This window comes from Dromiciops gliroides, chromosome 3, assembly GCF_019393635.1.
Source record: "Dromiciops gliroides isolate mDroGli1 chromosome 3, mDroGli1.pri, whole genome shotgun sequence".
NCBI classification, from domain to species: Eukaryota; Metazoa; Chordata; class Mammalia; order Microbiotheria; family Microbiotheriidae; genus Dromiciops; species Dromiciops gliroides.
Window position 1 is genome coordinate 278,030,528 of NC_057863.1, and position 22,909 is coordinate 278,053,436.

The 22,909-nt window shown below is 39.5% G+C and overlaps 1 protein-coding gene across 1 annotated transcript in view; it reads right to left on the reverse strand.

Annotated features, from left to right (window-relative positions):
* LOC122747470 (vegetative cell wall protein gp1-like) overlaps window positions 1-21,799 on the reverse strand; it is a 92,314-nt gene extending 70,515 nt beyond the window's left edge. Inside the window, exons 1-3 of the mRNA XM_043993470.1 lie at window positions 21,688-21,799; window positions 20,999-21,272; window positions 20,465-20,939 (exon numbers count right to left, since the gene is read on the reverse strand). Coding sequence (XP_043849405.1) covers window positions 20,465-20,939; window positions 20,999-21,272; window positions 21,688-21,799 — 861 coding nt within the window. The remainder of the gene's footprint in view (window positions 1-20,464; window positions 20,940-20,998; window positions 21,273-21,687) is intronic.
* Window positions 21,800-22,909: the final 1,110 nt, after the last annotated feature.

The window sequence follows — 22,909 nt, forward strand, 5'->3', positions numbered from 1 at the left end:
ACAAGCATAACATATAAAAATTATCCATTTGCATGGCACAATGAATGGATAGAGCTATTGTAGTCCCACCTCTCACACTTACTGGATATAAGGTCAAGTTACTTCATCTCATAGTACTCTAGGCAATTCCCTAAAACTAAATTAGAGAATGGTGAGGATCAGAAATATGACGTGAAGTTTCCTCATTCTAAGAGTTCCTTCCTATACCAATAAAATCACATACATCTAATCCTTATCACCTACTTCCTAAAAAAGCTATAAACTAGAGAATATTAATAATGAAAATAAAAATCACATCAATATATGAAGTTTTTGACAAACTATATAATATTCCTTTATGTTAAAAACATTAAGAAGCTTAGAAATAAAGAGACTATTATTTTATATGATAAGAGTACCTATATAAAACAAAGAGTTAACATTATCTGTAATGGAGAAACCCTAGAGGTTTTTCCAATAGTATCAGGGGTCTGCCAGTCAGGCAATAAGCATCTATGAAGTGCTTACTTTGTATGTGTCAGGAAATGGTAGCTATATCAATTACAAGGAAAAGAATTTTGGGGCAGCTAGGTGGTGCAGAGGATAGAGCACAGGCCCTGGAGTCAGTAGTACCTGAGTTCAAATCCAACCTCAGACACTTAACACTTAGCTGTGTGACCCTGGGCAAGTCACTTAACCCCAATTGCCTCACTGAAAAGAAAAAGAATTTTGAAGAGTTGTACACAGGCAAAGAGAAAAAAAATTCTGATTTTGTGAAAACAACATGTTGGTTTACTTAGAAATTCTGGAATTACCTAATTATTGCAAAAAATAACTGTTTAAGTAGCAGAATATAAAATTCATCTGCAGTCTACCTATGAAGACACACAGGTACTATATGAATCCATTACAAAATATTCCTTACAGAAATAAAGATAAATAATTGGAAAGATAGTAAATGTTCATTGTTAAGTCATCAATTTAATTTAAAAAGACATTATTACCTAAATTATAGATCATATCAAATGCTCAAAAATCTCAAGGGAAATAATTTTTTTAAAAAAGGGAATGAAGGCCTAGTTGTACCAGTTTTCAAACTATACTACAAAACATTAATTATTAGAACTATTTGGTATGGGTTAAACATTTAAAAGCTGATCAATGGAATAGATTAGGTACACAAAACCCAGAAGCAATTGACCAATTAAATAGTAACACAGTATGTTCAATAAACCCAAGGTTTATTGTAAGGATCCAGAAACTCCTGGGAAAGCAGGAAAGCAATCTAATAGAATTAAGGGTTAGAGTAACATCTCATATCATATGATACACCACAATCCTCCAAATAGATATATGACATAGATATAAAAGGTCAGATAAACAAATCAGAGGCAGAGGAGATACCTTTCTGAACTTTGAGAAGTGCTTGAACAAGGGAGAGTATCCATAGATGATAATGGCAATTTTGATTACATAAAAAAGGTTTTTTGCACACAGTAAATCAATTCAGTGAGAATTAGAAAAGAAAGTTAACTTGGGGGAAAAACTTTTTGCAGCTAATTTATCTGACGGCTTACACACACACACACACACACACACACACACACACACACACACACACACACACGATCCGGATAATCAAAAGACGTGAGCAAGGAACGAAATCTAAACTATCAACTACGTGAATAAATACTCCAAATTACTAAGAAAGGAAATGTCAATTAAAACACATTGCACCTCACATCCAGAAAATTGGATGGGAAAAATATAAGTTGTTACAGTGACAGTGGGAGGACATAACACTAATAAACTATTTATGGAGTTGTGAAGTGGTCCAGCTATTCTGGAAAGCAATTTGGAACTATGCCCAAAAGTAATTCCCCTGTATCACCAAACCTTTGACTCAACAGCACCACTAATAGGCATAAATTACTCCCACACCCCCCAAAATTCAAAGATAGAGGTAAAAAACTTATCTGCACAAAAATATTTTAGCAGTTCCATTTGTAATAAAAAAAGAACTGGAAACAAAGTGTAGGCCCAACAATGGAGGAATGGCTGAACAAATTATAGTGCATGACTGCAATGAGATATTGTTGTATTGTAATAAATGGCCAAAAGATTCTGAGAAACCTGACTATTTGAATGAACTGATAGTAAACAAAGCCAGAAAAATAATTTATAAAATGACTACAAGATTATAAAGGAAAACAACTGTGAAAGACACTATGATCAATGCAATGATCACTCATAACCCAAGAAAACTAACGTTCAATCAAGCTCCCCACTTCTTGGCAGAAAGGTAATGAGCTCAGAGGAATAAAACGAAACATACATTTTTCTAACAGATCAATATATGGATTGGTTTTGTGTGACTACAAAGTTTGTTACAAAGGTCTTTTTTCTTTTGGAAGGTTTTGGGAAAAACAGTGATGATACTTTTGAAAAGAGATTACAAGCAAACAGAATCAAATTTGTAGCTGAAAAAGATCTTAGAGGCCACATAGTACAACCCTGCCTTTAAATAGCTGAGAAACTGAGGTCCTGAATAAATTAAGCAATTTGCCCATGGTCACATAGGTTAGTAAGTAGTAAAGATGGGATTTGAATCCAGTTCCTTTGACCCCAAATCCAGTGCTTTCTCATAGTAGTGCACTGTCTCCCCCTCCCCCCCAAATCGTAAATAAATCATTTTTAAAAGAGAGCTGGAGGCAGCTGGGTGGTGCGGTGGGTGGAGCACCAGCCCTGGATTCAGGAGGACCTGAGTTCAAATCCGGCCTCAGTCACTTGACACTTACTGGCTGTGTGACCCTGGGCAAGTCACTTAACCCCACTTGCCTCACCAAAAAAAAAAAAAAAAAAGTTACTTTGCCTGTTTAGGATCATGACCTTAGGAAAGTGAGGTATAGAACCAGGTCTCCTAATTCCAAGTCTGACTTTTTTCCTCTTTCCTGAAAATACTAGCACCAAACTAGTTATAATATGACAACCTAGCAGAGAGTAATGTTAAACATAGCAAAATTATCATTTCCTAGCTCTTTCATGTCAACACAGCTAAATATTATGTCTTAAAATACACAAGAAACTATGTTTCTCATTCTAAGCTAGCTTGTGGTCCAATATTTGTCAAGTTCCATATCACCATAACATTTTGTGAATCTTCCAGCCATCTTGTACCTGTCAGTAAATTCTTTTAACATAGCATACTATGTTGCACTTACTTCTGGAGAAATTTATCCTACTGCTAAAGAGTCATGGGATATAATCAAATTTGAGGGGATGATATGGAAGATGCACCTGCAGAGACTGCTAAAAGTAGTACCAAGAAAAAATAATATCCCAAAAACCCAAAGAGGAGAAGATAGGGTAGTCAACAGCAAAAGTAACAGAGTGTATAAAAAGATAAGGATTGAGAAAAGACCATCAAATCTGGCAATTAAGAGATTACTGTTAATTTTGATGACAACAACTTCAGTCCAGTGGTAATATTGCTAGCTAGTCTGAAAATAGGATAAAAAGTGATTAAGAGAAAAGGAAGCTAAGGCAATGATGGGAGGGAACATTTTCTATGAGTTTGACTGTGAAATGGTATAGAAATATAAGATGATAGTTTGAAGGAATAATAGGGCCTAATTATTATTTTTTTTAATGAAGGAGTTGAGCATGTTTGCAGACAAGAAAAAAGCTGAAGATTAGAGAGAGGGGGAATAAACTGATGGGGCAATCTTATGGAGGAGATGTCACTGAGGGTCCATAAGAATATTTGGCCTTGACAAGCAGAAGGGTCTTCTTCATCAGTGGCTAGAGTAAATAAGGGAGAATGCCAAAATAACCTTTCTAAGGAATATGTCTGAATGTGTCACTTACCCCACTCAAAACCCTACAGAGCTTCCCCAATGCCACTAGAAGTAAATATAAATTCCTCAATCTGTCATTTAAAGCATTCCTCGATCTGGCTTCAACCTATCTTTCCAGCCTGGTTTCATGTTATTCCTTTACATGTACTCTACATTCCTAACTAGACCCCAAACTAGACTATTCCCTCTCCCACCTCCATACATTCATACAACAATTGTAGTGTCTTGAAAGCATTCCTTCCTTATCTATACCTCTAGAAATTTCTTTGAGGTTGGCTATCAAGCATTCCCATATGGCTGTCCCCTCACCATGCCACTGTGTAGTGCTGTCTCTCCTTAATTACCTCACTTACTTGTTCCAATTCTTAGCACAGTGCCTGGCTTAATAACTAAGTAGGTGCTTCATGAATGCTTGCTGTGCACTTTGTATCCATCAAATAAAATATTAGCTCTGGAAGGGCAGAAACTGTTTAATTTTTGTCTTTGAATCCCCAGTCCAATGTCTTTCCCACAGTAAGCATTTATGTAATTCCTGACAAAGAGTAGACCATATTTGTCTTTGAGGAGATTAGTTGCAGGAAACTCAAAACATTTTCTTACATAAACAACATTGCAAATGATTGCTATGGCTATAGCAAAAACTTAATAAATGTTTTTATATTTATCTAGCTAATTTCCCCAGCCAGACTAAAAAAGCTATTTATTTAACCCATAATATAGCTCAACTGAGTTCTGCATTCTCAGAGAGAGTAAGAATAAAAAGAAATGTTCCTCTTACACAAACTAGAAATTGGTAGGCCCTAAACAAAATTTTGAATACTTGAAATTTCAAAACCTCCCTCCTTCTACTCAGTACTCCTATTCCCAGTACCTCTAGTATCCTCCTAGCTGCTACAACTCCCCGACCCTCCCCCTCTCTTACTTTAGCATTATTAGTAGCCCTGTCCTAAACTTCGAAGGAGTTCAATATTCTAACAAATCCCATTCTCTCTTAATAGCTGGCCTAAGTAAATGAAGCAATGTGATTTTAATTATTCACATCAAAATGTGAAGGCTAGTAGTCCTTCAAGAGGCAATAAATAGCATTTTGATGATTAGCTTAAAACTAAAAAGTGTTTAAGTTAACACATTCCAAAGTGTAGAATAAAGAAATTTCAAGCACTCTTTTGGTGTAGACCAGGGAGTTTACCATAAAGGTGACAGGTCACCCCTGCTGGAAAGTTTCTTGGGGATTTAGTTCTCACCCTTCTCAGATGGAACTGATCTACTGATGGCAAGAAAACTTTCCCCAAATTCTGCACATCCAGGCTATTAGAAAAGTGGTAAAGGAGGCTTAACAGTTCCAGATCTTAAACTACGCAGCAAAGCAGTTACCATCAAAACAATCTAATTACTGGTTAAGAAATTGAGAGATCGATAGAACAGATTACATATACAACACAATGAAGCAAATGTATCTAAAATCCTAGAATATTCCTAAACAAGACGACTCTAGCTAATGGGGTAAGGATCCATTATTTAACAAGAACTCCTGGTGAAACTAAACAGCAAACTGGCAGAAATTAGATTTAAACCAACACTTCATACATACCAAATGGACATATGACCTAGACATAAAAGGTCACATCATCAACAAATTAGAGAAACATAGAAAAGAAATTACCTTTCAGATCCATGGTTAGTGGTAGACTTCATGAACAAATAAGGTACAGGGAGGATCAGAGGATAAAATGAACAATTTTGATTAAATAAAGGTTTAAAAAAAGTTTTGTACAAACAAATCCAAATAAAGCTAAAATTATGAAGAAAATAGTAAGTTAAGAAAAAACTTTATAACAAAGATTCTCTTTTAAAGATTTCATTTCTAAGGTATAAAAAAATAATTGATTCAAATTTATAATAATAAAACCCATTCCCCAATTGATAAATGATCAAAGAAAATGAACAGGCAATTCTCAAGAAAATCCAAGCTATCTTTAACCACGCAAAAAAAATATGTTCCAAATCACTAATAATTAGAGAAATGCAAATGAAAACAACTCTGAAGTTTCATCTCACACCCATAAGATTGGTATAACTGACAGAAGGAAAATGAAGAGGGGCTATGGGGAAAACAGGCAAATTGATGGGGCTGTGAGTGGAACTGTGAATAGGTACAGCTATTCTGGAAGGCATTTTGCAATTACACCTCAAAAAGTAATTAGGCATTCAATTTGATCTAGTGATAACACTACTAGGTCTACATAAACCCAAAGAAGGAAAGGTGCTCTATGTACAAAAATACTTCTACAAGCTCTTTTTCTAGTAGTAAAGAATTGGAAACTAAATGGGTGCCCATCAAGTGGGGTGTGAATGGAATGGAATACTACTGTGGTGTAAGAAACAAAGACTTTTTGAGAGATCTGAGAAGACTTCTATGAATCAATACAAATCGAAGTAAGGGGACTCAAGAGAACAACTTAACACTGTAAAAACAAGCTACTTTGAAAGACTTAAGATCTCTGATCAATCAACACAAAGATCAACCATGATTCTAGGAGGACTGATGATGAAGAATTGCTACTACCACTCATGTCAGACAGAGAGGTGATAGACTAACACAAAGACAGACATATTTTTTGATATGACCAATACATAAATTTGTTTTGCTAGACTGTGATTATCTGTTAGAAGGATTTTGTTCTTTTTTGGGGGGGGAGGGGTGAGAAGAGACTGTACTTTCACTTAACCACATGACATTAAAAATTTACACATTCAATTATAATAGTCCTCGATTTAAAGTCATTCACACAGTCCAATACTCCACCTACTTATGTGCAAATGAACTTTGTCTAGATCTGTATTATAAGGCTTTCCCACCCCACTTACCACCCCAGTCAGACCTCACATGCCCTTTTCTCCCCTACTCCATCCAGCACAGTCCCTTCTGAGGATCCACCAGCTATGGATTCCAAACATCCACAACAGTGAAAGCAGGAGCAGAGGCAAAGACGACCACTGAACAGCAAATGACTAATAATCGCCACAATCTGGCTCCCTTTCCATACTTATCCTGTATGACCCCCCTGCCACTTCCCACACACTAATTTTTAGTCAAGATGGCTATAACTAGCTATTGTTATCTTAACCATCCATCTCCTGCCTCTGTACTTTTGTACCCTTTCCCTTCCCTCAAATCTATAGAATGTATTCACTACACACTACATCTTAGAAATCATTGATACCTTTGAGACTTGGTCCAAGTGTCACTTCTGACTGGAAAAATCTTTCCTGACTCTTCTACAGTAGGAATCTACATTATACTGCACATATTTCTTTACTCTATGATCTCCCCAATACACTCCTCCCCACTTACTGTTCCCTATTGCTTCAAATTATCTTTTATTTATTTTCCTGTTTACAAGTTGTATTACCCCCCCCCCCTCCCCCGAAGAAGTCTAGGTCCTTCAGAACAAGTAATGTGTGGTGTTTTTTTTTAATTTTGTACTTCCAGGCTTAAGCAAATAACTTTCAAAAAAAGGTGGTTCCCATACTATTTCTTTTGTTTTTGGTGCTGTTGTTTTTCTTTTTTGAGGTTTTTCCTTTTTGCTCTGATTCTTCTCTTATGACTAATGCAGAAATATGTTTAATGTTATTGTACATATATAACCTATATAAGATTACTTGTCTTAGGGAGGGGAGGGAGAAAAATTTGAAACTAGAAATCTTATAAAAACAAATGTTGAAAACTATCTCTACAGGTAACTGGAAAATAATAAAATACTTTTATAATTTTTTTAAAAAAGATGGTTTGGGGGGGGCAGCTAGATGGCACAGTGGATAAAGCATTGGCCCTGGATTCAGGAGAACATGAGTTCAAATCTGGCCTCAGACACTTGACACTTACTAGCTGTGTGACCCTGGGCAAGTCACTTAACCCCCATTGCCTGCAAAAAAAAAAAAAAAGATGGTTCCCCAAAATGTTTTGAGCAAGGTACTTTTCTTGAAAGACAACACTCAGAATAAATTCCAGAAGGCTTATAGGAATAATTTTTTTAAAGCATTGGAATCAAACCTCAGTCAACTCTTAAAAATGACTAATGAAAGGAAAATTGTACTCCTCTAGTGCCTAGCTTCTTCAACTGTGGGTTGCAACCCCATATGGGTTTTCTTAATCAAATGTGAGGGTTGAGAAAAATTTGACAACAGTAAAAGGTTATGTATGCCTATTTGACATACCTCATACCTATTTACATACACCCAGGGTCATGTAAAAATTTCTCAGGTGAAAAGGAGCTACAAGTGGAAAAAGTTTAAGAAGCCCTGCTCTAGTGAGTTCTAACCTATTATAAAACAAGATGCAAAATTAGTGTCTCAGATGTAAAGATTTTATTTGATTAAAGAGTTGAAAATCACCTTAGAAATCATTCAGTCCAAAGGTTATTAACTTGGGCAGTTGTAACCTTTTAATTTTTTAAAAATTTTTTGTTAACTGCATTTCAGTTTAATTGGTTTCCTTTGTAATCCTATGTATTTTATTTTATGCCTTTAAAAGCATTATTTTGAGAGGGGAACCACAGACCTTCAGACTATCAAAGAAGTCCATGATATGATAAAAGGTTCAGAACCACTGATTTGGTTTAACTCCTTCATTTGTAAAAATGACTTTCATAAGAAAGGACAGCAAATTAATAAGAAAACAAGGGCTAAAATCTATATATCAATTATTGATCTTTCCAAAGATTTGGATTAAGAAACAAAGATCGTAATGTTTAGCCACCATAGAGTAAGGCTCAGAGGCAAAACCTATGAAGGATAAAATGGAAGTAAGATTAAAGAATACAAAATTTAGTTCAGTTGAAGGTTATTTTGTACATTTTAAAGTCTTGATATGCCTTGAATCTCATCAATAGAAGCTTATCCATTAGATAATGGACATTTTGGCCATAGCAATTCATGGCGGAGGGCGGGGGGTGGGGGGGGATATGCACTAAGGCACTGTAATGTAATCAGTGGATAGAACAGCAATGAAATCAAGCTTGTACGTATGGTTGCATAACAAGATACAAGGTAAAAAACGTAAGACCTCATGAGATTGCTGTTCAACATCAGAAAAAGACTCCCAACCTCAAGAGGATCAACGGTTTGATTTCTAAAGCTCTTTGGTAAAATAAGAAGGGGGAAAAAAATCAGCAAGAGATCACAGAATCACAGAATTTCTCAAAAAGCCATTTATTAGGTGGTCCTAAGTGTCTCCAAAAGTAACTTCCAAGATATTTGTGAAGATCTGCCCAAATAAACCTTTCTGAATTTCATTACGCTTATGAAAGTATTTCTTTACTTCCTGTTGCAAAAAAAAAGTTTGGAATTGCAAACTGAGGGACTTCATACAGAAGACTATAATACAGTACCATAGTAAATATAATTTTATGTGATCAGTTACTGTAACACCCTGTATAATTTATTTATATGTACATAAGATTAATATTGTATAGTATCCAAGTGTATCATTTATAGCTGACTAAACACCGTGTTTGCAATTATTCCTATAAGAAATTGGGTATCACCCCCCACCCAAGAATATAAGGTATTATAAAATACTTCTACTTGAAAATCACATTTTGCCTCCACATTTCAATTTATAGCTCTTTTTTCCAGGAGTATAATCAATCTAGGAAGGTGGTTACCTACACTTAATGCAAAAAAGTTACATACATACAACCAGTTGGTTAAATGTTGAGTATATATATATATTGAGTAATATAATGTCATTTGGAAGAATAGCCCCAGAAAGAAGCAAAGGAAAAAAAGTTAGGGATACATGTGGAAGTAATTCCTTGTATATATTTAAACATCAATAGAGCCAAAACCAACAAAGCACTCAGGTAAGGAGTTTGTATCCCACCTCAGACACTCCTAAACTGGACAAGTTACTTAACTTCTTTAAAAGCCTCAGTTTCCTCATCTGTAAAATGGGGGTAACAATACAATAACAAGGCTGTTTGTGAAAAAATGTTTTGCAAAACTTAAAGTATCACATTATTAATAATCAAGTGATAACAATCCTCTGCAAATAACACCATGAAAATACTCATGTCCTTAGCTCTGCTAATTATAAGAATACCTCAAATATACAGAGGTTAGATATCAGGCAAATCTCTGAACAAGTCACCCAACCTCAGTACGGAGTACCCAGGCAACTCTCTCACACATAAGTGGCAATGAATTTAGTAGAGGGAGTATTTCTCACCAGAAATTACCAATGAATCACAGATGTGGCTCAATAATTATTTAAAATACAACAGAGAATCAAAAAGCAAGTAGGCTCTGAACAACCAAAACAGATGTTAAAATGTATATTAATAGAAAATATGCTTTGTATCTATTTATACAAATTTATTTAGCATACAATTCTAACCTTAAGTCTGGTTTCCCAAAGCAGAGAAGACAGAAATTCCATATTACAAGGGAAGAAGTGGGAGGAGTAGCAAAGTGCTAATGGAGGAAACTACAAAAGTGATAAACTATCAATTAATAAAGGAGAACGAAAAAAGTCAAATCAAAGTCAAAAAGCTTAGCAGTCTGAACTTCTTTTACTAGGGAATAAACAGCCCAGCACATCTTAAAGGCCCAGCAAACCCTCTCCTTTCACAAGTTTCCTTCCAAATCACCCAGTTTGATTAATTATTGATTCTTCCTTCTCATTTATTTCCCTCCCTCCCTCATCTAATCAGCTGCCAAATCCTGTCATAATCACAATCTCAATCCTCTTTCAGTGTTCCACTTCTTTTCTCTGAAATTCCAGAAATAGCCACTTGGTGCAATAGAAAGGCTGGTGGATTTATAGCTGGAAGACCTATCCCAGCCCTACTCTTTAATAACTGTGTGTTTGGGCTAAGTTATTTAATCTCCCAAGCCTCAATTTTCTCATCTGTAAAATGAGAGAGACTGACGTCGGCTCTAGATCTATATTCCTGTGATCTTGAATTTTCTTCCTGCCTTCCTCAGTATCTCTTCTCCAATCTTCAAAAGTGAAGACCAAATATTCTTTCTACTCCATATCCTCAAAAACCTTCAGTGGACTCCCCATTACCTCAAGTAAACAATCAAGGAATAGTAATTCCCCTTCCCTCCAAGGACTAACAATTCCAAGCATAACCTGTTCAAATGAAACTCTACAGAAAGAGAAAGGAACAGAGAGGCAGAGACAACCACCCCCAAGTGAAAGTCATCACTCTCCCTTCCCAAAGGCCTTTCCTTTGCTCTCAGACATTTATATGGACCTTTAATCCTGATGAAGCACTTTCCTCAAAACAGTCATGCGAGGAAGTTGATAAAAATGCTATCCCAATTTTACTTAGAGGTAAAGGAGAAGAGAAAGGGGAGGGAGGATGGCTGGGTGTGGGAAGGAGGAGAGAGAGGATGACAGAAGGAAGGGCACAAAGCTTAGTAATAGGAGAAAGAATAATAGACCCAGAGCCTGGAGATCTAAATGAGAATTCTGCCTCTCCAACAGTTCATAAAAGTTTTCCCAGAGATGTAAGTTCAACCAGAAAAATAACAACAGTGTAAAAACAAGCAATTATGAGAGACTTAACAATTTTGATCAATGCAATGACCACCCAGGATCACAGAGGACTAATGATGATTTGTGATACATATACTTTCTTTACAGGGGCTCAAGATGAAGAATGAGACACATATATTTTCAGCATGGCCAATGTGGAATTTGTTTTACTTGTCTATGCACATTTGTTACAACAGGAGAAGGGGGAAATGAAGATGAGACAAAGAAAATACATTCTTGTTAAGTGAAAAAGTAAAACATGAAATTAAAAAAAAAAAGAATCCTACTTCCAATAGTTATTTTGCAACCATGGACAAGAAACAATGTCTCGGTTTTAGTTGCTTCATCTGTAAAATGGGGGTAAAGGAACTACTCAGCTCACAGATCCAGAGTGAGGAATGCACTATTGTATGTAGCTGAGATTGGTTTTAAAGAGATTTGCCCATGGTCACATAAGCACTTGGGGTTTGGATTTTTATTCTCCCATATACCTTTTTCCTGTTCTTTTTCAAGGTCTGCATTACAAGGTAGGCACTTAATAAATATTTGTTCAAATGAAGGGTATATATACCTCATGTTCCTGAGGAAGTTACTGGATAACATTACAATAAAGGATAGTAATAATGACCCTGAAGTCATTTAACAACAACAACAAAAAGATAAATACACTTCAGTAAACTCTTTTAAGAAGGCATCAATCATTACAGGAGAAATACCCATCTAAAAAGGCTTTTCTTTAAAAAAAAAAAAAAGGCAAAATTGAAATAATTTAGAGAAAACAAGCTTATCTGGAACATGAGGACCAAAAAATGAGGTATTGCTATCTTAAGTGCTTGTATATTTTACCCAGCTCTTTTTTCCTCCTCCTCTTTCTTCCCATAACCCCTCCCCCCTTAACAATGTTGTTGTTCAGTTGGGTCTGGCTCTTTGGGACCCCATTTTGGGTTTTCTTGGCAAAGATAATGGATATCGACAGCTCATTTACAGATGAGGAAACTAAGGCAAACTGGATAGGTGACTTGTCCAGAGTCACACAGCCATTAAGTGTCTGAGACTGGATTTGAACTGAGGTTTTCCTGATTCCAGTACTGGAACTTTATCAGTGCTCCCCTTTAACAATACTACAATGCCAAAATATGCATGTTATGCTGTTCAAACTGTTATGCTTATCAAAACTGTCTTAAAAGAAAATATGGTATATGAAGCTGTCTTAAAAGAATATGCACTGTATGAAGTGTATTTTGCATAGAACTTTTCACCTTTTCAAAATCACTCCAGAAAAATGTGTTTATTTCCTTTTTTGTCTTATATCCTCTGTGCCTATCACAATGCCTTACACATAGTAGGGACTTATGAAATATTTGCTGTATTACTTAAGAGGAAAAAAAAGGATTAGGTGAACCCAGGAATGATCAAATAATAAGGTTTATTAAAGCAATGCAGAATGTTTGGAAGGTTTGCCTTCCACCCCACCTTAGCAGACAGACAACTGGGTTAGACAGACCAAAGGACCAGAACCAGCTGACATTTAGGCTTCTCCCTTTCTCATTAAATTCAAAGAAGTTATCAAAATGACAAAAGCAACTACCACACACAATGACAGTCAGAAAAAAAACATATATAAAATATATATGCCAGAAGGAAAGGACAAAAAAACTTACTTTTTTTTTCTCTTCCTGTTCTAATCTTCCCAACAATTCAGGGACAAAAAAAAAATATTCCTCCTCTTACCTCCCCACCAAAATAGTATACCGATACCTCAAATCCTCCAGAGACAAGCAACACAATCATTACTTTGATGAAAAGCAAATGTTTTAAACCCAAAAAATATTTTAAACTGATCAATTGAAGGAGGAAAACCAAAGTGTGTGGAAACATCATAAGCACATAAACAGAACTTTGTTTCAAACACAGGTTCACAAAAGGACTTCCCCTAACTGGCAAAGAATGTTCACTGACTCAGTCTGACACTCAACCAATAATTATTTACTCAACACCTATTACGTGTAAATTAGTACACTCCAGAGCATTAAAATATAAGACTTAGTCTTCACCCGAAGTAGTTTACAGGCTAGCTAGAGAAATTTACATAGTAGGAGCAATTAAGAGAATAAGGCTCAGATAGAGTACTGACCTTGGATTCAGAAGTACCTGAGTTCAAATCCGGCCTCAGACACTTGACAACTAGCTGTGTGACTGTGGGCAAGTCACTTAACCCCCACTGCACTAAAAAAATATAAATAAATAATTTTTTTTTGGGAAAAAAAAAGAGAGAATAAGGCTCATTAAAGGTAGCACTTGATTTGTGCCTAAAAAAATTATCATTTAAAAAATCAAAACAAAGGAGACATGGTATATATCAGGCAAGAGCAACAACAAGGAGGCAGAGATAAGCAGAGGAAGAATGTAGTGACCTGATTACCCACAAGACTGGTTTTTGATATCTGTAAATTTTATGCCACTGAGAAATTATATTTTGAGGGATACAATGAGAACTCAAAACGATCTTGACAAAACTGAAAAGCAAAAAGTAAAACAAAATTCTATTTCTTTAAAAAAAAAGGTATTCAAATAATAGGAAAAGACCTTACATGAAAGTCAAACTGAGGGTCAGAGAGTCTAAAAGTTAAATTTCAGTGAATTTTAATTCATTGAATTAAATTGATTACCACTGTTTCGAGAGAGAGAGAGAGAGAGAGAGAGAGAGAGAGAGAGAGAGAGAGAGAGAGAGAGAGAGAGGGAGAGGGAGAGAGATGGTATTATGGAAAGAGCTGGCCTTGAAGCCAGGGAGACCTAGGTTCAAATCCCATCCAGACACATTATGACTGTGAACCTGGGCAAATCATAATAAAATTCCAGAGAAAGTGGTGACTTTCATTGGTAGTTTTCTTCACCCAAGAGGAAACCAGTAAAATCACAGATCCAGTTCCTATCCCTTTCCATTTCCTAAATCCAAGATGTAACAACTGTAGAATAATTCTATCATACTTGACACGTTTTAAAGAGTTCTCAAATGAAACTCCATTTGACAAGTTATACCCTATAACCTATTTTTTTCTAGTCTCTGTCCACCTAACAAAATAACAGTCTTCCTATTTATATGCTTCTCTCTACTGTCAACAAGGCAGGTTAGAGGAGAACCAAAATGTCAGACCAATCTGGAAGAGTACTTAGAGCAAGGGTTCTTCATTATCTTTTTGCATGGCAACCCCCATACCCCGAACCCTCAGGTCCTGGATTCTTCCTCAGAATAAGGTTTTTAAATGAAGAAAATAAATTATGGAAAATAATTTTGAAATACTGTTACCAAAAACATTTTTTTCAAGTTTCTGGACCCCAGATTAAGAACCCTAGAGGTTATCTCATCCAGCTGGGCTCTTTACAGCTCTACCCTCTAACACAAAGCAGCAAACATCTTCACACTTCCCGGACTTCCTTATCTCAATCCTCCCAAACAAAACCAAAAATCTCCAAAAGAATACACACAAAACCATCCAGGGAAGGGGGGTGGGGCTCGTTAGTAGTGTCCTCACCCCCTCACACCTTATTCCATTAGGACTCATTGCTTAACAATTTGGATTTCTGGTGAAGTTTGCCATTTTACTTACCTGATATGAGAAAAATACAAATAATGCTGTAAGAATAAAGTAGTCATGGGGCAGCTAGATGGCGAAGTGGATAGAGCACCGGCCCTGGAGTCAGGAGTACCTGAGTTCAAATCTAGCCTCAGACACTTAACACTTACTAGCTGTGTGACCCTAGGCAAGTCACTTAACCCCAACTGCCTCACTTTAAAAAAAAAAAAAAGAATAAAATAATCAGGATTATTCCTGATTTGGCATTTGAAGTAGTAGAGTGATAAGAAATAAATTATTCAATTTCACTGACCAAAAGCACCTGAAAAGAACTGAAATTATGAGGCTCAAAAGAAATACTGGGAAGAGATTACTGATTGAAAACATTTCTTTAAATACAAAGTCACAGATTACTAAGAAACCATGAAAATCTATTTCAAAGTAACTCTTCAATAATCAAATTGCTAGCCTTCTGGATTTGATCTTTTTTTACTAATATTCTCATTTAGGAATTGGGGAAGACCTAGGAATAGGAAAATGACCTCAAAGTCCCTTTCAGACCAAGGACAATATGAAACAACAAAACTTAGCCCAAATTTATGACTAAAAAACCCATTTAGTAATACTATTTAACCATAACAAAAGTTTGATATACAGTACACACTTTTACCACATTTCAAGGGTAACAAGCTTCATTAAAACTCTATGGGGGGGGGGGGGGGGCGGCTAGATAGCACAGTGGATAAAGCACTGGCCCTGGATTCAGGAGTACCTGAGGTCAAATCCGGCCTCAGACACTTGACACTTACTAGCTGTGTGACCCTGGGCAAGTCACTTAACCCCCATTGCCCCGCAAAACAAACAAACAAACAAAAAAACTCTATTGGGGGGGGGGGGCAGCTAGGTGGCACAGTGGATAGAGCACCAGTCCTGGATTCAGGAGGACCTGAGTTCAAATCTAGCCTCAGACACTTGACACTAGCTGTGTGACCCACAAAAAACAAACCAAAAAAACCCCACCCTCTATAGTACAGTGAAACCTGACACCACAAATATATCCATATTGAAGAAATACTTAATAAATTGCTTGATTGCTGATAAACTGGGAAGCCTAGAAACTTCCATGAAGTCCTTTTTGTGCTTCAATATGAATCTTTAAATGACCATACTTAAATTTCCACTCTAATCCTGCTTTCTGAGAATTTACCAAAAAGATCTTTCAGAATCCTTATATTCATATTAAAAAGACTTTGTCTAATCAAAAAAGTTAGCACAAGAAACACTGAAGAAAAAGACAGACCCTCAAAATCTACCTATTGTGTAATCTGTATTTCCATTCCTTTCATAAGTATAATTATCAGCACTAATCAAAAGGCAGTAGCCTAATAAAAAATTAATTTTTTGAAGAAATAAAACTGATTTTATGTATTCAATTAAATTTAACATTCAGAGCTTGATGTTAACCCAATTTCACATAATTCATGAATGCTCAATATATATTCTGAATGCTAAAAAGTCTAAAGGCCCAGTACCTAGATTTTATAATTTTTTGGAAACTTCAGGTTCACCCAAAATATTTTAGGAACAAATAAACTCATCTTTTAATTAAAATTTGTGTCTTTGCATGACCACAGACAAACCTTTGAACAAGAACTATAAATGCTGCAAAGCTTTGTTAATATGCCCAGTGAGACCATTTCCCCAAACTGCAGAAAATTTATATTCACAAAGTGACAACTCCAAATTTATAAAGAATTCCTACAATATACAATTATTCTACTAATGCAAACCAAGATCTTTTCACTAAATAGCAGAAAAAGTTTCTGTAGAATAACCAAGGACACAAAAAGCCTTACAATACTGAAATAGCTGTAAAAGCCATCACACACACAAACCCCTAACCCCCAAAAATCACATTTCCAAATTAAACTGTGACAACTTCAAACACATTAAAGACAAACTCCAAAAACAGTTTTTAACATTTTCAAGATTAAGTCCTATATTCAAAAAAGGACAAAAAGGACAAGAATAAAAGGGTTTTTTTTTGTTCAAGGATGAGGACACTTTCAAGAATTCAAATGCAATAATAATAATAATAATAATAATATCAAAAAGCTTAATGATTTTTAAATCAATATATTAGAAAGGTCACGGAACTTAGTGTAAATGAAGGTTAGCAGAGAAACATTATGTTATATTAAAGACTGTCAGTCAATAGCAAAAACAAATTCAAAAAAGGAATCGAAAGTTTTAACAAGTAGTTCATCAACCAAAATACTTAAACTGATCAGTTCTTCACAACATTTATCAACCCTCCTCCCAACCTCTCTAAACCAACCTAAGTTTACACACAAGCACTTCTATATCAAAATGCTGAGTGGTGATGAAATAGAAAAACTGTACAAGTCTCAATAAAAACGTTTAAAAAGTGAAAGGAAAAGGAAAAAGAAACAAGCATTTCTACAATCCAATTAAGAATTGGAAGGTTGAATTTGGAATTATGTGAATAGAGCCACTGAAATACTACTCATGCTCTCTGATGCAGAGATTCTACTGCTAGACATGTAACCCAAGGAGGACAAATGCAAAGACACACACACACACACACACACACACACACACACACACACACACACACACACACACACACACACACCCCTGCCCTCACCAAAACATTTATACCAGCATTTTTTGGTGGCAGCAAAGAATTGGTAACAAAGATGCCCATCCACTGGGTTAATGGCTAAACAAACTGTAGCACATGGATATAATGGACTATGCTGTAAGAAACTATAAAAACAAAGACTAAAGAAGTATAGAGAGACTTTTATGAACCGATGTAAAGAAAATTAAGCAGAACTAGGTAAATATACATAATGACAACAATATAAATAAGAACAAAACAGCTGGAACGGAATAGTATGAAATTATAATCAATTTTGGCCTCAAAGAAGGGATATGAGACTAGACCTTTCTCTTATATATAATACATGACTTCTTTATTACGTTAGTTTTGGCAAACTTTTTTCCTCCTCTTTATTCTTTATAAGAGATGGCTGTCTAGGAGATGAGAATGCAGGTTGTCCCAAAAGACTTTTACAACATCCTGTAAAAGGGATGCAAACCCAAAAGGTATCAAGGAAAAGACAACACAGGTTTCCAAAAGCTTGTTTTCAAAACATCACTTGTTTTCAAAAGCTAAACTGAAACTGATTAATAGTGTCAATTTCCTTGAAATATTAGCAAATAAATTTACTTGGACATAGCAAAAGAAAAAAGGATCCAAAGAAAATTCTAATTACTTGCTTATTTTCACCATCCTTTAGCTATCTAACACTAACAAGGAGTTCTCAGGTATAGGGCAAAAGAAAGGAGAGGAGGAAAAGAACTTGAATGAATCTTCACTTTCAAGTTATTAAGAATCTAGAATCTCAAAGTTCAGGCTTATGGCTGTTATTTAGTGTACCCCCTTCCCAATAAATTGTCCCTTCTGTCGACTGTAGTGCCATCACTAAAGTAGGGTCAACAATCAAAAAGAAGCGTGATCTAAAAACAGCTAACAAATTAAAAGGAGATACTTTTAAAAAAGGTATAAATGTCCTTGTTAAAAGTGTAAAAGTCTCTGGAGAACAAGTAAGCATAAAGAAGAAATCCCCAGCAGAAGAAAATGTAACAGAAGGAACTTGAGGGGAAAGTAGGGGGCAGGACTGCTTTTTTCCTGAATGTTTTTTAAACTGATACCTTTCAAGAATTTAACAAAACTTATCAAATATCTTTATATTCAGGGTTCGTTTAAGAAACACTACATTTCCACCTACCTTAGGTTTTTCTGTTCTCAAACAAGGTAATAATGAAATTTAAGCCACAAAAGTTTAAAAATCGTGACCAAAATACATGACATGATTTCCCAACTAAGAAAACAGATAACTGCCACCTTTATCAAAGCAAAGATGTACTTTTGTTTAGAAAGCTTTAAAACTAGCAGCATTTACTGTATGAAGCCAAGATGGCAGCCCTCTGAATTCTTGAATTACAATACATCAAGAATTTTTAAGCATCTTTTAAAAATTAAAGAACAGTTTGTAGCCAGTCCAGTTACCTGTAACACTTCATGATATTGAATCAAAAAAACAACCAGTATTTTCAATCATTACTCCAAGAAAGTTAAGAATAATATATTACAAAGTCATAAGTAGACACCTAGTAAATGTTAGTTAACTAAGTAAGAAGCTTTTTAACACACCATCACAATTCACATAAATCCAAAATTTTCTCCAAAAAACAGACCTTTCATTAATACAACTAAGTTTAGTAAACTCATACAGAGTAAATCTTTCAAAATGCTACATAAGCCTATCTGCAAGTCAACTGTGGTGAAATTCAAGTAGCTTATCAATTAAGAACATCCAATAAGATTATATCCCAGGTACTACTACTTAATCTTAACATTTTTTCTGTGTTTTTCAGCTAACACAGGAAACTGAACAAATTATGCATACACAACCCCCACCACCACCACCACACACACCTGCTCCATAATGTTTAGTCTATGGGCAGTCACTGAGAAAACAATACAAATAATATCCCAAACTTTTGGCTCTCATCACACAGGTCCCGGGTTTTAATGTTAATAACTCGTGCATGGGAACGTTAACTTTGCACACAGGAATAAATGGAAAACTGAAGGGTTTGAAGCAAGGTTGAAGGCCGGTTTCTGCACCCAAAGATTCTTTTCGGTTAACAAATTAAGGGGCAGTGAAGGACGGGGCCGTGGGACAGAAAGCCTCATTCAGGTCCAGTAGGTTGAGGGCTCCAGAGAAATTGCAGGTTATCTGAAGAGGAGGAGGGACCGAGGAAGGAAGGAAGGAAGGAGGGAGGGAGGGAGGGAAGGAGGGAGGGGGTGGACGAGGACTCGGGCCTGATATCCAGGCGTAGCTGGGGCCTAGTTCCATTGCTCCAAATCACTCCACCTCAGTAATGGCGTTTGGTGTCAAGTGAAACGAGCCTGGAGAGAGGAAAGAGGGAGCGGGTCCGAGACCAGCCTGCTTCCCAGGAAGGCATGGGGGCTGACAAGGCTGCCCACGGCAGTGTCAGCGAGCACACGCCGCGGCTCGAGCCTCCATCCTCTTCCTCGGGCCCAGACAGGACGGGAAGGGGGAGGAGGGGGAGGGACGAAGCCGTCAGCCATTTTCCCTTACAGTCCAAAACACACACAAACACACAGACACACACGCGAGCAGACACACGGGCGGCCCGGGCCCGGCTCCGAAATGCCCTGAACGGAGGCGCCGCGGACCCCGAGCCCCGTCTCCCCGCACGCAACCTCCCACCCCACCCTGCCCAGGAGCGGGAGCAGGAGCGAAGAAGAGGCAGGAGGAAAGCCCGGGCCCCCGGGGAGAGAGAGGGGTGTAGACCCGGCGCCGCACTCACACACGCACACCCCTCAGCCCCCGATCCTGCAGTTTCATGCCGGGAGGCGCAGCGCCCGGGGAGGGGTCGGTACTCACCGCACAACACAGGCGCCTTCTCCCTACACCGAGAACACAACGAGGCGGCGGCGGCGGCGGCGGCGGCCTAGGGCTGGAAAGCGGCTGCGAAGGAGGAGGGAGGGAGGGAGGGCTCAGCCCCGGGCACAGGCCGAGCGGAGGGGCATCGCAGCCCCCCCCGGAGTGGGGGAAGGCAAAGGCCGGGGACAGCGGACTGCGGACAAGGCAGCTGGGAAGCCGGGGCTCCGAGGAGGAGACGCGGCTCGGGGGTGTGAGCGCGGGGAGAGGAAGAGGGAAGAAGGAGGGCGGGAGGGACGGACACACCGAGGCACCCGCACCGAGGGGCTCCCGGAGGTGCACGGCTCTCCGCGCCGGCCCAGCAGCCGCTGCCGCCGCCTCCGGCTCCGCTAGCGGCGGCTCCTCCGGGTGCCGGGGCTCTTGCCGGGCTTGGGCGGACGGACGGACGGACGGGCGGGCACCGGGAGGTGCGTTTCTCCTGCGTCACCTCCTCCTGCTCCTCCTCCTCCTCCTCCTCCTCCTCCTCCTCCTCCCCGCAGCGGCGGCTTCTCCTCCCGACGGCGGCTGCTGCTGCTGCTGCTGCCCCCGCTCCGGGCCTGCGTCCGCTCCTCCCGCCCCGCTCCCTCCCTCGCTCTTAGCCGGGGCTCCGACAACTGTACCCGGCGTGGGTACGGTCCCGCTCCCCAGTGGGAAAGGAGACTGGCTGACGGGCGGGAGGGCCGGCTGACGGGCTCAGGTTCCGGCGTGGGGCAGGGAGGGGCCAGGCGGCGGCTGAGGCCTGTGCGACTGGAGGACGGTGAGAATGCGGTTCCTGACGGACAGCGGCTGAGAATCCCGTTCGCTACCGCTTAGTCCTGTCTTCGTCAATATGGCGGACCAAAAAAAAAAAAAAAACGCTCGGCCAGTGGCAGTGGCGGCGGCGGCGGCGGCGGCGGTAGCGGCGGCGGCGCAGACTCCCACCAGCCCCAGCGCCACCCTGAGCCCCGTGTCCCCCCGCCCCCGCCTAGTCCCTCCCCCTTTGCCCTCCCTTTCCTCCCTCCCCTACCCCCCTCCCCACATGTACTTCCCCTCCCCCCCTCCTTCCTCTCTCCCCCCCTCCCCCGCCCCAGCTGGTGCTCGTGGTCTCGAGGTAGCGCGCGCAGCGCCCAGGTCTCGCGTCTCTTGGAAGTGCGTGTAACGGAGCGCCAAAGCGTCAGCCCCGGGAGTAAAGAACCACCACCCCTCACCTCCCCCTCCCTCTTCAAGAGGAGCTACGATCGAGGGGGCGTAAGGCGGGAAAGGAAACCCGCTAGAGGGATTCACTCCTCCTTTTCCTATCTGGGTTCTGAACCCACCCATCCCCGGGTCACTCAGCGGCCAGTGCCCGTAATTTCTCCCTCCCCTTTAGGTACCAAAGCGGCGGGAGGGTGGAGGTAGTTGTGAGCATCTGCCCCTGGGGCCACCATGAGAGGGGAATGGGGGAAGGGGGTCCGACGAAGTGAGAGGTTGGGCGATGGCGCATGGAAAAGAAAGAAAAGGGTCCAGGACCTGGAGGTAGGTGTAAGAAATGAGTGTGTGAAAGGATGGTGTCGGGCTTGGGTGGCGGCCGGGGGGCTACAGGGGTCAAAGCGTCGGGCTGGGGCCATGGGCTAGACGGGGTTAATCGCTCAGGCCGCAGCTGCGTTCCGACAGTTTCACTTCTGCCGCTTGTTTTTGTTCCATTGTGAACAGCGCCGTCGCCGCTGAGTGCCCGGATGATGACGTCAACCAGCCACCCCCTTTTTCCCGGCTTGGGGGAGGGAGAAGACTCACGAGACTCCCCGGCGGAACTCGGGGCGAGGAAGCCTCACTGATTGGGTGTTTTCTTCCCTCCCGCCCCCCCGGTCATGTGACTTGTTGCTTGAAGCCGGAGGCCGGGTGGGAGGGGGCGAAATGTAGGGTTGGGGATGATGTATCATAGCTGACGAGACGGGTCTGTGCGGAGCTGATAGGAAGAAGGGCGGCCGGCACTTACGGCCGCGTTAGCGCGTCCTTAGCCCTCGGCCGCTAGCGTGCTCTGCCGACGCCCACCTGAGAGTTTGCTCCAGCTCAGGCGCTGGGACTCATCACCTTGTCGTGCCTGTGCTTTGGCGCTTGTACCCCCTAGTAGGAGTTCGGCAGTTTCTAAAGCTCCTCGAATGAGAAAAAGCAAACTTGTAAAATCAGGTAGAGAGGAGGAAGAGAACTAGAGCTCCTGTAACACGCCCGTTGTTCAAGGTGGTTTTGGCCATGAGCTGTTACTACCGTTGGTCGTGTTTTAATTCTAGTCAAAGTTTGAGTATTCACTAAATAAATATTGGAGGATGATGATACAGTCAGTACTCTCTGCATGAAATATAGTGCCACTTCACCGCTGCCTGCCTCAGATTCTTCTGTAAAATGCGGAGGATAATAGCCCCCAGAGTAGCGAGGCTGAAATGATATTTGTAA